General features: G+C 46.5%; 1 protein-coding gene across 2 annotated transcripts in view; it reads right to left on the bottom strand.

The window, feature by feature from the left end:
- Positions 1-16,551, bottom strand: part of NAA10 (N-alpha-acetyltransferase 10, NatA catalytic subunit) — a 48,427-nt gene that overhangs the window by 13,922 nt on the left and 17,954 nt on the right. The window contains exons 4-5 of one of the 2 annotated variants that reach the window (XM_085629759.1): positions 10,588-10,633; positions 7,800-7,915 (exon numbers count right to left, since the gene is read on the bottom strand). In XM_085629759.1, coding sequence (XP_085485885.1) covers positions 7,800-7,915; positions 10,588-10,633 — 162 coding nt within the window. Of the gene's footprint in view, positions 1-7,799; positions 7,916-10,587; positions 10,643-16,551 lie in introns of both variants that reach the window. The other variant, XM_085629758.1, reaches the window with a different exon arrangement.

Raw genomic sequence — 16,551 nt, 5'->3', positions numbered from 1 at the left:
GATTTTCTACTCAAGCAGCAGCTTTCTCATCGTGACCTAGCCTCCGAAAATGTCGCTAGGGGATGCCAATTGTCACTTGCCAACTTACAGCTGGCAAGCCACGCGCAACAAAAAACTCTGCCACGGGACAGCCGACAGAGTTTGGCCAAAACTCTGCGTTTCACAGAGTGGCCAAAACTCACCTACCCCTAATAATGGCCAAAACTATCACTTCAATAACATATCCACATCATTTATTAAACAAACAAAGTTTAGGCAATCAGGCGACAACACTACACAGAAGCTTTACTCCCTCAGATTTTCTACCACACATCGTGTGATGGGAGACTGAGCTCTGCTAAGTTTGATTCGGGTTTCTATCTTTTGTGGAAATGTTTTCCCTCAAGATGAGCATAGAATCTACAACCAACAATATCTGACTGATCAGCCATGTCAGAGCCAACAAGGAAAGGACGTTTTAGGCCACGTAGAAGAAGAAGAGGCTGCACTCAGAGGACCCACACGAGGACTGCATATATTGTCTACATCTTGAGCATCAAGTAAAGAACTGCAAAATATGCTACAGTTTTTCCTCAAAGACCTTAAAAGATGGAGGGAAGTTTACTTATTTAGCTTAAAAACAAAATTAAAATCTAAAGAAGCTCCTCTTTCGGAAGAGTATAGTATTGACTCTACAAAGACAGAAAAATCTTGATAAAGGAATCAGTCTCATGAGCAAGTGTCTCCAGTCAGCTAAAAAGGCACAAAAAAAAACAACAAAAACAAAAAAAAAAAACACATGGGTCATCAGGAGAGCCAAGCGGTCAGATGATCGCCCTCATGTCTAAAATGGAGAGAATCTCCTGAGAACATGTTCAGTTTGAGCCTACCACTTCTTTACAAGTATAGTTGCCTATAGAAAAGTCATCCTCTCTGCCGGCGATAGCATAATCTCTCAAGACTTTAACTGCACTACAAATTCTCGTTGACGTAGTTGTCAAGAGCCACAACAATGTTGACAGTAACTACACCGACAAAGACCTTTACATGTGTGGCACTATCGCTAATCATGTACTCATCGCCGGTAGCATCGATGATACTGTTACCTAGAACATTGTAGACCATGGCATCGCCGACAAAGACACCGTCAACGACAGAACAGCCAGCGATGGGATCATCAATGACTTACCCGCCGACTACAGCATCCTCTACGAAGAAACCATCTCCGAAGATAAAGCTATCAGTGTTGTCAACAACACTCAGCATACGACAAAACCTATTCAGAACCATTACAACCTGCACACACACCACCAAGTAAAGTCTCCCCTTTCCCACGGCACATCCTTTTGATGACAAAAAGTCAGAGGACAAAGGTCCTTTTAGGGCAGCACATAGTCCCTCTGAATTGCATGTAAAATGCCAGGAGGATGATGACTAGTATTATGAGGAACAATATTATCCGTCAGAACCACATCAATATGGAGAATAGCGAGTCTTACGGAGCCCAGTATCAACGTTATGGTTACCAGGAATTCCACGATAATTCAGTGCAGAAGCCAATGGCTCTAGTGAATTATCTTCAAAACATGCTACAAGATTATTATAGCAGGTTTTCAGAGCCAGCAAAGGTTATTTCTCCATCGCAGACAGCAAGATTAATACAATCACCAGATTCAGACCCCCATAACGCATAGAATTACTCCTCCCACAACGCCAAAAAGAACACCCGTAATGACCTTCGCAGAACCACCAGTAGATGATGCACTTTCCTCGGACAAGGATAAAGAACAAGGAGAGATCATAGCCAATAGATCAGCTCCTAAGGAATAGGGGGACTATCCAATCCCAACAGCGTCTTCACCAGTATCACAACCAGTGGACTTTCCACCAGAAGGCAGTGGCAGCTCTCACAACCTAATGGAAGGGCAGCTAAGAGGTTCCAACTCCTCTTAGTGACAAAGCAGTTGGATTGTTTCCTTTATTACTTCAAGGAGCCAACAAACAAATCGATCAGGGCAATTACTATTGTGGATTTTATTTGGAAGGAAGACATTAAGACCATGAAGAATCCAGCCACAGTATCGGCAGTGTTGCCTAGACTGGATAAAAAGTATAAGGCACCAGAGGATTCACTGGCCTTCTTAATTGGCCATTCAAAGCCAGACTCAGTGGTAACACAAGTGGTCCAGCGCTGTTCAAAGCACCAGTCTACTCACAATTCCACGCCTCCGGATAGGGAAGGCTGACGATTGAACAATATTGGTTAATGCTTCTCTTCCATACCAGCCACGACTGTTAGCGTGGTCAAGTCATTAGCTATTCTAGGCTACTAGGATAGACAAATGTGTTCAGACATCTCCACATACATTGATCTATAAGCAGAACACGCGAGAAGGGAAGCTAAGAAGACGTGGCATCAACTGGATTTAGGTAACTAGCGAGTGCAGCTGTTCTTAGGAGAAAAATGGCTGAAGGCAACATCATTCAGGTCAGATATACAAAGCAAGATCCTTGGCATGCCATATGATGGAGAGGCACTGTTAAGCAAGCATGGAGACGATGCTCTGCATGCTATCAAGACAGACATGAATACTACCAGATCCATAGGTACATTTAAGCAGCCCTTTCGAAGAGCAAGGGGTCTCTACTCCTACAGGGAAGAATATCAATCATTTGCCATCAATAGCAGCCTTTTCAACATCAATACAAACCTTCTTCTCCCCAACAACAGATTAGACAGCCACCAACAGTGGCTTACACCAAACAGGCACCCAGAAGGAAGCAACCTTCTCAAGGAAGAGACAATGCCCGAAAGGAACGACTTGATAGTACCAGCTATCCCCTGAGCAAGATTGGGGGCCGAATCTCAAATTATCTAAAGCAATGGTCATTAACAACACACAGTTGGGTGTTGGATCTAATCACCTATGGACACACCTTAGAATTTATCGAGCAAAAAAACAAATAACCCATCTATGGCTGCTCCTGCAAGAAATATAAACTATGCTCAACAAGGGTGCAATAGAAAAGATACCAGTTACCCAGGGAGGGATCAGGTTCTAATCATGCTTCTTCCTAATAAAAGAGAAGTCAGGAGAGTGGCGCCCCATCTTAGATCTTCAAAAGCGCAACAAATATTTAAGGATGCAATCCTTTCAAATGGTCTCTCTGCAGGATATCCTACATCTGCTCAATCACGGAGTTCACAGGACGGCTTTGGATCGCCAGGATGCTTACTTCCATATCCAAATTCACCCAAATCGCAAGTTTCTGAGATTCAAGGTAGACGGCACTCACTATCAATTCAAAGTTCTCCCTTTCGGATTGAAATCTTACGGTCGACAAACAGTCTTTCAAGATTTCAACAACTTTAACATTCTTGGGAACGGTTCTCGACCTAATTCAATCCAAGGCATTGGTCTCAAAGGTAAGACAAATACAGATTCAAATGTTAGCATGGAAATTGCTCAGAAGAAAGTCCGTTTCAGTTTACCTATACAAATCACTCCTCAGAACACTATCCTATAGCATTCTACTAATACCAAATTGCTGCCTCCACACGAGACCTATGCAGGAGGAACTAGACAGACAAGTTGCAGGTTCACGGGTAGTTCGACGATGTAATTTAGATCACTTCGACCATGATAACATCTTTGCAATGGTGGATACAGAATACAAACCTATCCAAAGGATTAAGATTCCTGCCTCATATCCACGAATTTGGTATCAGCACTGACCCGTCCCTGAAGGGATGGGGCGCACGTCTACAAGATTTAACCATCAGCAGAAAGCGGACCCAACTCAAGATAAAAATACACAAACCTACTGGAGCTCAAAGCCACAGCATTGGCTCTACAATCATTTCTACCCAGAATAACAGGATCATCAGTACTAAGTCATACGGACAACACCACCAGCATGCATTATATAAAGAAGCAAGGGGGTATGAGGTCCCCAGCTTTATCGCAACAAGCACAGGGAATTTGGAAGCGGGCTCTGCAACATCAGTTAACACTCAAGGCAGAACACATTCCAGGAATGTCCTAGCAGACGCATTGAGCAGAACAAATACCAGCTGTCACGAATGGGAACTCAACCAACAGATTCTGGACAGCGTATTAGATTGTTGGGGAAAACCAAACCTAGATCTGTTTGTGACAAGGGAAATATCGAAAACGCAGGTTCTACGCAAGCTGGCATCCATAGCAGGGGTCGGGGAGGGGGATGCGTTTTCGATCAGATGGTAGGGGATCTTTGAGTACGCTTTCCCCAAATCCCATGGATCCAAAATGCTCCTGAGAAAATTGAAGAGGGAGCTTTGTTGAATAATTCCGTTTGTCCCCAGATGGCCCCGGCAGTCGGGTTCACAAAGCTCCTGCTACTCTGAGAACAGACCCACATTCAGTTGGAGAAAATACAAACGCTACTGACAGTGAACCACAACCATGTACTTCATCTGAACCAGACATCCTTCACTTGTCGGCCTGGCTCCTGAATACATTGAGGATAAGACTGAGTATTCCAAAAGATTGCAGAGAAATCCTTGCGAGGGCCTCAGCTGACGCTACCAACAAAACAGACCAACTCAAATTAAAATGTTTCCGTTTGTGGCGCCAGGAGGCAAAAATTCACCCCATTTGAGCACCACCAGAGCAAACCAACGTCTCCCGTATCTGCTTCCGTTAGCAAAATTAGACTTGGGTCACACTTCTTAAAGAACACCTGGCAGCGATCTCAGGATTGAGAAGATCGGATAAATCACCTATATTGTGGTCTAGCAGAGCGATCAAGCAGAGTCTCAAAGGCCTTTCCAGAGAGTTTCCTCCTCCATCTTCGAACCGTAACATAGTACTTGGGCAACTGCCGAAAGCCCCATTTGAGCCCATTCACAAAGCAGATCTAAAATTCTTAACATGGAAACCGGCACTAACACTCACATCAGCAAGGGGAGTTTGTGATATTCAAGCGTTCACAAATAAAGAACTGTTCTCGCAGTTCAGACGTAACAGTGTAGTTCTAAGAACCAATACTAAGTTCATACCAAAGGCTGCTTCGGATTTTCATTAAAATGAGCTGACCAGCTTAAGGATATGCTTTCCAAATCCCCAGTGTCCCTGAAAGAGCTTTGCATATTTTGGAAGTTAAAAGAGGTTTCAGATTTTATTTGCATAGGACACAACAGTTTAGGAAACCAGACCAGCTACTTGTCGCTTATGGAAACCTTCTAAATGGTTTCCCAGTTTCCAAGCAGAGTATAGCCCGCTGAATCGCAGCAGCTATGCAATTTTGTAACAGAAAAGTCAGAAAGCAGTTGAAGGGTAGAGTAAGAGCTCATTCTACCAGGGCTGTCTCTACTACTGCAGCTCTCTGCACTAGTGTACCCACTGAACACATTTGTCGTGCAGAGATGTGGAGAAACAAACACACGTTGACACGGCACTACTGCCTGGATTCCTCTCAAGGGAGCGATGCTGCTGTGGAGTAGCAGTGTTGGGCTAACTACTTCAATATGGTGAGACATGTCTTAATTTGTTTCCCACCGTGCTCTATTCTATTACTTTATTAATGATAGTGTAAGTGTTTTAACTGCTAATTATTCTGATTCAAGCATGTGAATCTAGGAACGATCCAATAATGGAGAAGAAAATAAGTTACATACCTGTAATTGTAGTTCTCCAGTATTGGCATCTTTCATAGATTCACCAGCGACCCGCCCTCCTCCCCATAAAGGCGCCCCCGATTATCTGGGTCCTTATATTCCACTTGTGCTGGAAAATCTGAGGGAGTGATGCCTCTGTGGAGTGTGTTCTGGGGAGTGCTGTTGCCTGATTGGCTAAATTTTGGTTCTTAATAGGCTATTGATTAGTTATTAAGGTGAATCCATTATTTGCTACGTATATAATTGAATCCGGCTTTCTTGGTACCATGGAACTCCCACTTCGATGACTAGGAATGATTGAAGCATGTGACCCTGTGAAAGATACTATAATGGAGAACGATAGTTACAGGTAAGTGCCTTATTTTCTTTTCCTGGAAATAACCATCACATTGGTTCTTTCACGACCTGACTATGGCAATGTGCTTTCTATGTACCTACTTCACAAACTTCAGCTAACTTTATACTTTGGAATAAAATACCACACCACAAGAGCCTCATTCCTCATGCATACCAATAACTGCTGGAACAAATTTCCTAGGAGTATTCACCCCATGAATAGACACCAGCCTTCATTCAGTAAAGCACTCAAAACACAGCGAGTCCTCTTGGCACCATTCAAATAATTTGCCACCACGTGACTAGTTATGAAATGACAACACTGTCACAACCATCAACCAACACCCAGGAGGTTTAAGTCTACAGCAATCCCAGAAACAACAACTACCACTATGCCAAATCATTAAAGCACTGATCACAACATACCTGATCACAGCCCTACATCACAAGCAGTTCACCGAGCTACAAAACTAATCCCATACTCAGGCTCCCAGCACTGGAGTACAAGAAGTCAATGCACTGAAAGACCTCACAAGCTACTAAAATTCTCACTGACAAGAACCATCCCCACAGCTATCAAATGTGTGTGTGCTCCATCGCTCCAGCATAGCATTTTGTTTTATCTGCTTTACTAATCCGGAACCCGCTGGCAACTTGCCTCTAAACACACTACGCACATTACCCAAACCATCAATCATACATTTCGAAAGCCACCCACAACCTCACACCACCACAGCTGTTCCAAAGGCAAATCATATAGCAACAGAGTTAGAGAAGCGCCACACATGTACATCTCACTCCCATGAACAGGCCCTTCTCACACAAGTGTACCCAATCGCGAGGATATATTCTGCAGGATCACATACATGCACAGGTACAAGAGCATACATCTCGCTCTCTATTACACATGACTGGTGGAACACTTATTTGTGTGCGTAACACAAAAGTGCCATGGGGCCACACCAGTAACATCTACACAAATACAGATCACAGAAAAAAACTAACTGGAATTGATTTCCTGAAGAGAAAGGGAGAATTGATTCCAATGTGTAAGGGCATACATTGGGCATATCAGAAATGGTCTGTGATCCTGGCGAGTAGCAGTACAAGAGAGAGAACTTATGGCCATCCACATAACAAAATAGGTTTGTAACACAAAACTTGTCTAGTGAAAACAGTGAAGCTGTGCAACAGAATGCCTTCCGGAGATGCTAACAGCAGAGTTTTTACATTCAACCTGAACGTGTTTTTAGAAAAGCGTAGCATTTAATGGGTACTATGCTCTGCAAGAAACACCAGGAATGTTTGATCAGGGCCGTCATGACCACAAGAATGGAACAGAAGGCAATCATGGTCTTCCCTCAGCGGAATAGGACTACAAAAGGTTGCTTTGTCCTTTAATCCTCCATTAGATCCGAAGGTAAAAGGCACACATGCGGTCAATAAAAGTGGACGTGTTCTGCTTCTCCTTTCTAGTACATGAGCTATACATTCGCTATTCCTGCCAGTCCAGCATCAAGTCTGTATTCAATGGCAGGGCATCTTCTCGGGGCTCTAGAGTTCAGTCTTAACGTTCACTCAGTCACTGATCCCTTTAGGGGAAAAAGTGGAGTTAAGTGCGCACATATAATTTATGGTCCCCAAATAAAATGCTCACAGCTACGGCCAGAGCATAGATTCAGCATATGAGCAAACACTATAAGGCTTATACTTAGGAATGGATTCAAGAAGCAGGCGGGAAGGTAGTTGGGGCAAAAGGAATTCAGTGCCAACAGCAATGCTGGAAACATTCTGGTTTCCGGTACAGAAAGCCTGTTCCACTTACCTTTTCCGGACGTGCAAAGACACATATTTGGCATTGAAGTTCTCAATCATGGCTCGGGACGCCTGGTCCATTAGCTTTTGCGCCAGTCCCAAGCGCCGGTGCGACCGCTTCACTGCCTGAAGGAGAAAGGGGAGAAGGTGAACAGCCACAGCTTCCACAAATCACACCTGAAATTGAGGAATGGCTCCTCTCTGGCTGGGGCTTGCAGCCAGGACACATAAGTACGTAGACAATTCACAGAAACGAGAGCTGCAACTATTGCTTTACAACCCAGATCCTCAAATGACACAAGAGGATCAAACATTGAAAGCCAGAAAGAGAATAACTGCTACTGCTGCTTCCTGCCACGTGCTGGATGCTGCTGCAGAAATGTACTGTGTTATTTTCATGCAGCAGCAACGCTGTATCTACTTATCACCACCTACTGTCCGCGCCCATTGCAAACACCCACATACACGACCAGAAGGCAAGCCAGACTTCATCAACTGCAGTAGCTGCTTTCCTCAGCTTCGTTGGGGTGCACCTAGCCCACACCCTACAGTGCTCTTTAGAAGTCAGGAGTAGACGTCGAGCACAACTGAACTATTGACCCACCCCACCAGGCAACCATGAGCAATAAGGATAAAGTCTGTCATAAAGTGGACCCAGCCCGGTCTCCAATACATCCCTCGTTGGAAGCACCAGCCAGGCTTAGCCAAGGCTATCAATGCACAGTTTCATTCTGGGGAGTTACTGGGGGAAACCAGAAAAAAAGAAGGAAGAAAACTGAGTATTAATAAAGTGAACTGGTTCGATGAGCTTACACTAGACTGCAAAGTGTGCGTTTGGTGGTCATCAAAGAGAAGCACATGGAAGGCCCGGTGGGGATAGGCTCTTTGACTGGTTGTCTTTACTGATCTTCAGAGAAAATCGTACACACACAACCTATTTGATGTCAATCTTTCTAAAACCCGATTTAAAAACACAAGATTACAAACTGCATTGTGCAGTTTTATATACGTAACTAGCCCTATTTTAAAACAATGAATTGAAATAGCTAGTACCCTAAACTAAGCGAGGGATGTTTCCACTACAAGCAGCAACGGAAAACTAAATAAGTGGGTGTGTAATGCTTGAATTATCAATCAGTGGTAATTAGTCACCACCACAATCCAGACTATTTTTTAAAACTCATTGTGCCCCGTCAGACACATCAGCTGTGGTCATGCTTCAATAGGAACAGCACACCCTGAAGCGCCAGAGCACAGAACGCCCTGAAGCGCCAGAGCACAGCACGCCCTGAAGCGCCAGAGCACAGCACGCCCTGAAGCGCCAGAGCACAGCACGCCCTGAAGCGCCAGAGCACAGCACGCCCTGAAGCGCCAGAGCACAGCACGCCCTGAAGCGCCAGAGCACAGCACGCCCTGAAGATTCCTCTGCACTGAAACACAGGTAACCCTAGATGGGAAGAATGAGCCCCAGTCTGGGGCACAGCAAGCATTAGTGGCCCTTGCTGGCTGCCTTTAATTAATTACCAGTGTCCCCTCGTGAGTTAGGTCGTTCCCCAAATGTATCCCCTATTTGTTTTCTTCAAAACTTGAGCTAGTCAAGAAATATAAAGCTGCACTTTGTGCTTTGAAATTCGTACTTTCCCATTTGTTAAAGAATTCAACCAAGATACCCATGCTTGCCACTTCTTGCACTGGCACCCACTGCCTCAAAGGGCTCGGAGGGGGTTTGTTTCCAACTGAATACCTGGCACTTCTCCTGCAACTACCACCTGGTCAGCCAATTTCTTGAACACTACAATACGAAGCATTTCATTGGTGTACTTGCAATAGGAGAGAGGGGGGCATCTCTTGTTTAGTGACTGCAGCATAATACGCACTTCAAATATTCTAGGCCTGCAGAGTAAACTCCCAGGTTTATTTAGTGAGATAAATACCCAGTCGATCCCTCCTGCTCTATCCTCAACATTTTGGGGTGACCTGGGAAACTTCATAACTGGATTCCAACGAACACAATGTAAAATTGATCTTGGTGCGTTTGTGGTGGATGCAGTGTTCACACGCAGTCCAGCCTCGGTCAGGAAAGTGAATGTTCCTTCGGACACTCCTGGCCACACAGAAGCCACGCTAGATTCACATTTTTGATGCATCAGTCCTCAGAAATGTTTAAATAAACAACGTCAAAGGAGGCCAACACGTGGGGGGGAAATGGCTGTTGCATTTTATTTGCCCATAAAGGACAACTAACTTTCCATTTCAAAATATAAAATATATTTTTTTTTTTATGTAAACACAAATATGTAAACAGTAACAATTTGCCAAAAAGCAAATAGCCTTTTGAGAACAGTCGTACAGGAACATTGTAGAAGGGGAAAAGGGCAGAAAGGAGCTTACCAATGCCATGTGTGTTGTATCTAAAACCACCTGGAGACATTCGCCTGACAATTATGGACCTTCAAAGACGTCAGGCTGACGTCGCATTCTGTCGGCGCTCCTCTATAGGCTAAACAGGTGTGTTGCCCACACTGGTTGCATGTGGGAAAACCAGACTGTAGGCAACATCAATTATCTGCCTGTGCCACAAAAACAGATCAGGGTCTCACCTAAGCACTTGTAGCATCTCCTGGAATCTTAAACACGATCGCTGTGTTCTGCTGCCACATATAGATGTGTGACAATGTAATTAGTAAGCCGCATTAAGAGCGGGTAGGGCACTATCTTGCTGAATTTATTGAGTACTTCTCGAATAATTGAAAACTTGGATGAAAGCATCTACCCAAGAAGAACAGAAGAGTACTTACCAATGAGGTGATGTGTCCATGGGGAACGTCGTCCGGATCCTCTTCCCTAAGAGCACAAAGACCGCAAGAAAGAAAAAAAATAATTCTTTCCCTTCAGCAAGAACAACTAGCAAGCCACAGTCTCTACTGAACAAAACAGTTACCATTTGCATGCAAAATGGGAGGTTTACATCCATGTTAAGGTCAACTGCATTAACTGGCCCGTTTCTGTTCCCCCTAAACAGCTTTTGTTAATAGTAATTTTAAAATCACTGCAACCAAGTGAAAAATGCCCTGTACACAGATTACAAGACAACTGCTGTTCCACAAATGCTCGAACGAGACATGCTATTTTGTTTACAAAAAGCTTTTTTATCCTTTACTATGAAGGTGACTCCATGGCACAAGGAAGTGGTGCTCCTGTCCTGGTTTCTAGGTCTTGCCTAGGCAGCGCACATGCGCTGCTCTAGGAGATGACCTTTTGGAATCGGTCAGCTCTTTCCAAGCACTCGTGCTTGTGGCGGCATCCACCTTGCGGGAGCGAGCAGCGCCGTGCAACAGTGTGTGTTCTTTTGAGGAGTCAAACGGGGGCACATGCTAAATCCTGTTTTCGGCGCACCCCTGGCTTGCGGAGGTCTACAAAGAAGCTATGGAGAGCAGCCTTCTGGCTAAGTCTTGAAGGAATGTAAAGCAGCTTGTTTTACCAGTCTATAATCTCTTGAATGATCAAATGAAAGGACAACCACACCAGGTATATATTTAAAATATATGTATTTAAGATAAAACACACCCCTCTAGTCTATTTATGAGCCTGGAGTTCGAATTACTTAAGTTACAAGTCAGTATTCAACAGTAAAAGCACAAACTGAACTAGACAAGGACTAGAGCCTGTAGAAGTGCTTGGACCACAAAGGAACCACCCAAGGCAGTGACACAGGAGACCCACGGGGGACATGTGCAGTGTGAGGACACAGCCGCAAATCTCCGTTAACTTCTATGGGGAAAGACGCGGTAGGAAATTAAGAGTTTAAGGACACTTAGAGGAAGACTACCAGCAAACCCTTTTGTACTTCGAGGTGTCTAGGACCAACACCCACGGGAGCACCGGAATACTCAAGTTACCTCACCCAGGGAAGCCGGGTGCATAGGTGTCAAATAGTGTCGGGTCGCGGCATCGTTTTCAATGGAAGCTGCCAAAGAAGTGCGGCTGCCGTGAAGAGGAGAAGTGTCCGAAGAGATCCAAGCCTGGCTCGAGGAAACCTGAAAGTAGAGGGGACAGAGTCTGGGTCACTTGCCAGGGGCACGATAGTCCAATGCCCACAGATGTCTGGTGCTTCAGGTGAGTTGACGGGTGTCTTGACTCTTCGGCCACGAGGTCCAGGAGGTGTCGGCGACGACCAGGAGTTGGATTCGAGCTGTCCCACGAAGTCTGTCGAGTGCTGCGGTGTCGGCGACCAGATTAGACCCAACAAGCCTTGGCAACGGCAAGTCACTTGGAAACAGAGAGAGGACTTCGGTGCAGACCAGCAAGGTCTGGGGGACTCACCCAACGAGGGTAAGTCGGGGCACATCTGGAGCAACCAGGAAAGCCCAATCAGAAGAGGAGTTGCCTTCATGGGGACATACTAGCCAACGGGCTAGTGATCGCGAAGGAGCCTCGAGCAGTCGCACTTGAAACTGGCCCACGGATCACGAGTGGAGGCCAGAGATCTTCGGTGCAGGAGGTGCTCAAAGCTGGGGCTACTCAGAGCCCAAAGCACAACATCGAGAAAGACCAGGAAGATGATGGATCGGCAAAAGATCACGGTGTCCAGGGATCACGGTTCCACGTCACCCACGATAGCCACGGGCCTCAGCTTTGCTGTGGACTCAGGGTAGCCTCGGGGAAGTCTGGAAATCCACCTCTGGTGATGCAAACACTTCGGCGTCCGGCGGGAGCTTCAAAGATGCAGACCGGACAGTCGCTTCTTTGGTGCCTGCCAAGCAGGGGAGTCACTCCTTGACCCCAAGGGAGATTTCTTCAGTCTTCTAGTCGAAATAGAACATTGAAGGTCCAGGATAGATGGTGCAGAGTTTCGTCCAGGGTAATCCAAAGTCTCAGGGACTGGGTTCCCATACTTATACTAAGTTTAGGGGTTGGGCATACTCTAGGGACCCACCTATGGGAGGGTTTGGAAAGAGGGTTGGTTACACCCATTTCCTTTGTCCAGTTTCGTGCCAGAGCAGGGGCAGGTAGCCCCTGCAACTGGTTTGAACTGGACTATGCACAGGGACACCAAGTGTGCCCCCAGTGCAGGTCTTCAAAGCACCAGAGAGTGCTCCCGCCCTTCCCCAATACACATCTGCCTGTCTGAGGAGGTGGTAACACCTCCCTGGCACAGGAAACCTATTGTCCAGGCCTCCCCTGCCGGAGTTTCGGTCTGCAGCAGGAGGCCAGACCCGTGTCTGTGGCATCCATTTTGTGATGCCAGGGCTTTAGAAAGTCTTAACCGGGTAGACCAGTGTGAACAGGTCTCTCCCTCTAGAAGGATGGAATGCTACCCCCCGCCGTCAAAAATAGTATACCATATACTAGGGGCTTATAAGGCGCTCCAGAATCCAATTAGAAATTTACCTAATGTACATGGAAACCATTTTAGAGAGGAAGCAGCTAGGCTGGGGTCCTGATTAGCAGGGCCACAGCCTGACTAAGGGCGTAAAAACAGTGAAACACCAGCAAAAAGTGGGGGTACCCATGTGAAGCAGATCCTTCTCTCCTACACAATCCCCCCCCCCCCCACCCACAAGCAGGGACATTAAACCAACCTTGACCAGTTGAGTCTTCATGTTTTAAGAGGAAATACCTAGAGAGTCCATCTGCATTGAAATGGTTACTCCCAGGTCTATGTACCACTGTAAAGTCCATCCCTGTAGGGAAATGGACCACCTAAGCAGTTTGGGGTTTTCACCCTTCATTTGTTTTAGCCATAAGAGGGGTGTATGGTCTGTCTGAACAAGGGAGTACCAAACAAGTATGGCCTCAACTTCTTCAGAGCCCAAACCACAGCAAAGGCCTCCCTCTCAATGGCTGACCAACCTTTCTCTCTAGGGGTCAGCCTTCTGCTTATGAAAGCTACTGGCTGATCCTGACCATCATTCAATTGTGACAGTACAGCCCCTACCCCCAATTCAGATGCATCTGTTTGGACAATGAACTTCTTGGAGTAATCAGGACTCTGTAGAATGGGAGCAGTGCACATGGCCTGCTTCAGATCATCAAATGCCTTTTGACAGCTAGCTGTCCACTGAACCTTTTTGGGCATTTTCTTAGAAGTTAAGTTATTCAAGGGTGTCACTATTGATCCATACCCCTTGACAAATCTCCTATAGTACCCAGTCAGGCCTAAGAAGGCCCTGAGTCTGGGTGGTTGGAGCAACCCAGTCCATGATGGTCTGGATGTTGCTCTGTAGTGGTTGAACCTGGCCTCCACCTACAAGGTGGCCCAGGTACACAGCCTGACTCTGCCCTATGCACTTGGTGGCCTGGATAGTGAGGCCTGCCTTTTGCAGGGCCTCTAAAACATTCCTTAGGTGGACCAGGTGATCCTCCCAGGTGGAGCTACAGACAGCAATATCATGTAGATAAGCTGCACTGTAGGCTTCCAGACCTGTGAGAACTGCATTCACCAACCTTTGGAAAGTGGCAGGTGCATTCTTCAAACCAAAGGGCATCATCACAAATTGGTAGTGCCCACTTGGGGTTGAAAATGCTGTTTTTGGCTTTGCATCATCAGCTAGTCTGATCTGCCAGTAGGCAGCTGTCAAGTCAAATGTGCTAAGGTACTTGGCTGAGACCAAAGTATCTATGAGCTCATCTGCCCTTGGAATTGGATGGGCATCAGTCCTAGTGACTGCATGGAGACCCCTGTAGTCCACACAAAACCTCAGCTCTCGCTTCCCACCACTGGTGTGAGGTTCTGGCACAAGGACCACTGGACTGGCCCAAGGGCTATCTGAGAGTTCAATCACTCCCAAATCCAACATTTTCTGGACTTCTGTCCTGATACAGTCCCGGACATGGTCAGGTTGCCTATAAATCTTATTTTTAATAGGCAGACTGTCCTCAGTATCCACTTCATGAGTGCACTTAAGCTTGGAGTCAGAGAAAACATGTTTCTGAACTGATTGAGCACCTGTCTGCAATCAGTTTGCTGCTGGGCAGTGAGGCTGCCTGCCAATGCCACACCATCAACTGACCCATCATCAGGGTTCTGTGAGAGGTGGTCAGGGAGTGGGTCACTCTTCCTCCTGTCCCTCATCAGTAGACATGAGCAAGCCCATGTCAGCCCTGTCTACATATGGCTTTAGCCTGTTGACATGGAGAACCCTGTGGGGACTCCTGGGAATTCCTAGGTCTACTAAGTAGGTAACCTCTCCCTTCTGTTCAACAATAGGGTGGGGTCCACTCCATTCGTCTTGGAGAGCTGCTGGGGCCACAGGCTCCAACACCCAGACTTTGTCCTGGCTGGTTAACAGTCAGTACAGCCTTTTGATCATGTCAGGCTTTTTGCAGTTCCTGGCTACCCTCAAGGTTTTTAGTTGCCTTTTTCATGTACTCAGCCATCCTGGAGCGGAGACCAAGTACATAGTCCACTATGTCTTGCTTTGGGGGCTTGAGAGGTAACTTCCATCCTTCCTTCACCAAACACAATGGACCCCTGACAGGGTGACCAAACAAAAGTTCAAAGGGATGTAGCCAACCCCCTTTTGTGGCACCTCCCGGTTATCAAACAAAAGGCTGGGCAAGAGAATGTCCAATCTTCACCAAAGCTTTTCTGGGAGCCCTTTAATCATGCCCTTTAAGGTTTTGTTGAACCTTTCAACCAAACCATTGCATTGTGGGTGATAGGGTGTGGTGAATTTCTAAGTCACTCCACACTCCCTCCACATTGCCGTTAAGAAACCAGACATGATGTTGATACCTCTATCTGATACCACCTCCTTAGGAAACCCCACCTCTTGAGAAAACTCCCAACAGGGCCCTTGCCACCACAGGTGCTGTAGTGGTCCTAGGGGGAATAGCTTCTGGGTACCTGGTAGCATGATCCACTACTACCAGGATAAACCTGTGCCCAGATGCTGTTTGGGGATCCATGGGACCAACAACGTCAATCCCAACCCTTTCAAAGGGCACCCCCACCACAGGTGGTGGTATCAGGGGGGCCTTTGTAGTGCCACCTGCTTTGCCACTGGCTTGGCAGGTTACACAGGAGCGACAACACTCCTTTGTGTCTTCAGACATGTGGGGCCAGTGAAAGTGAGGGACAAGTCTGTCCCAAGTCTTGTTCTGGCCCAGGTCACTTGCTAAAGGGATATCATGGGCTAGGGTCCATAGGAAGCCCCTGAACTTCAGAGGTATAACCAACCTCCTGGTGGTACCAGGCTTGGGGTCTCTACACTGAGTACAGGAGTCCATCATCCCAATACACCTTATGGGTACCACTAGCATTCCCGGCAGCAGCTTGCTGTCTGAGGGGTTCAAGAGAGGGGCAGCTCAGCTGCTCCTGGGTCAGATCTGTCCTGGAAGGGCCCCCAGTCCCCAAGAACTCAACCTGATCAGGCTGAAGCTCCTCTGGGACAGCTCCTTCTTCAGGACTGTGATCATCTCCCTGAAGAGACTGATCCTCCTTCTGAGTCAGGGGGGGAAGGCTCTGCCTGAACCCTTCTGCTCTTCCTCTTGGATGGCACTTGGTCCATTTTTCCAGAATCCAAGGCCTGTTCAGTTTCAGACATTTTGGCCTGTGACCTGGTCACAGCAAACACATCTGCAGGGATGGCCAGCATTTCTGCATGGGTTTCTGAGCTCTACTTCTGCCCAAGCTGAAGTCTCTAGATCATTGCCAAGCAAGCATTCGACTGGTAGGTTTCCACTCACCACAAACTTCTTAAGGCCAGTTACCCCTCCCCAGGAGAAGTTAACTGCTGCCAGAGAATGGTCTGTTCTGA

This window comes from Triturus cristatus, chromosome 10 (assembly GCF_964204655.1).
Source record: "Triturus cristatus chromosome 10, aTriCri1.1, whole genome shotgun sequence".
NCBI classification, from domain to species: domain Eukaryota; kingdom Metazoa; phylum Chordata; class Amphibia; order Caudata; family Salamandridae; genus Triturus; species Triturus cristatus.
This window is presented reverse-complemented; position numbering and strand designations above follow the sequence as displayed.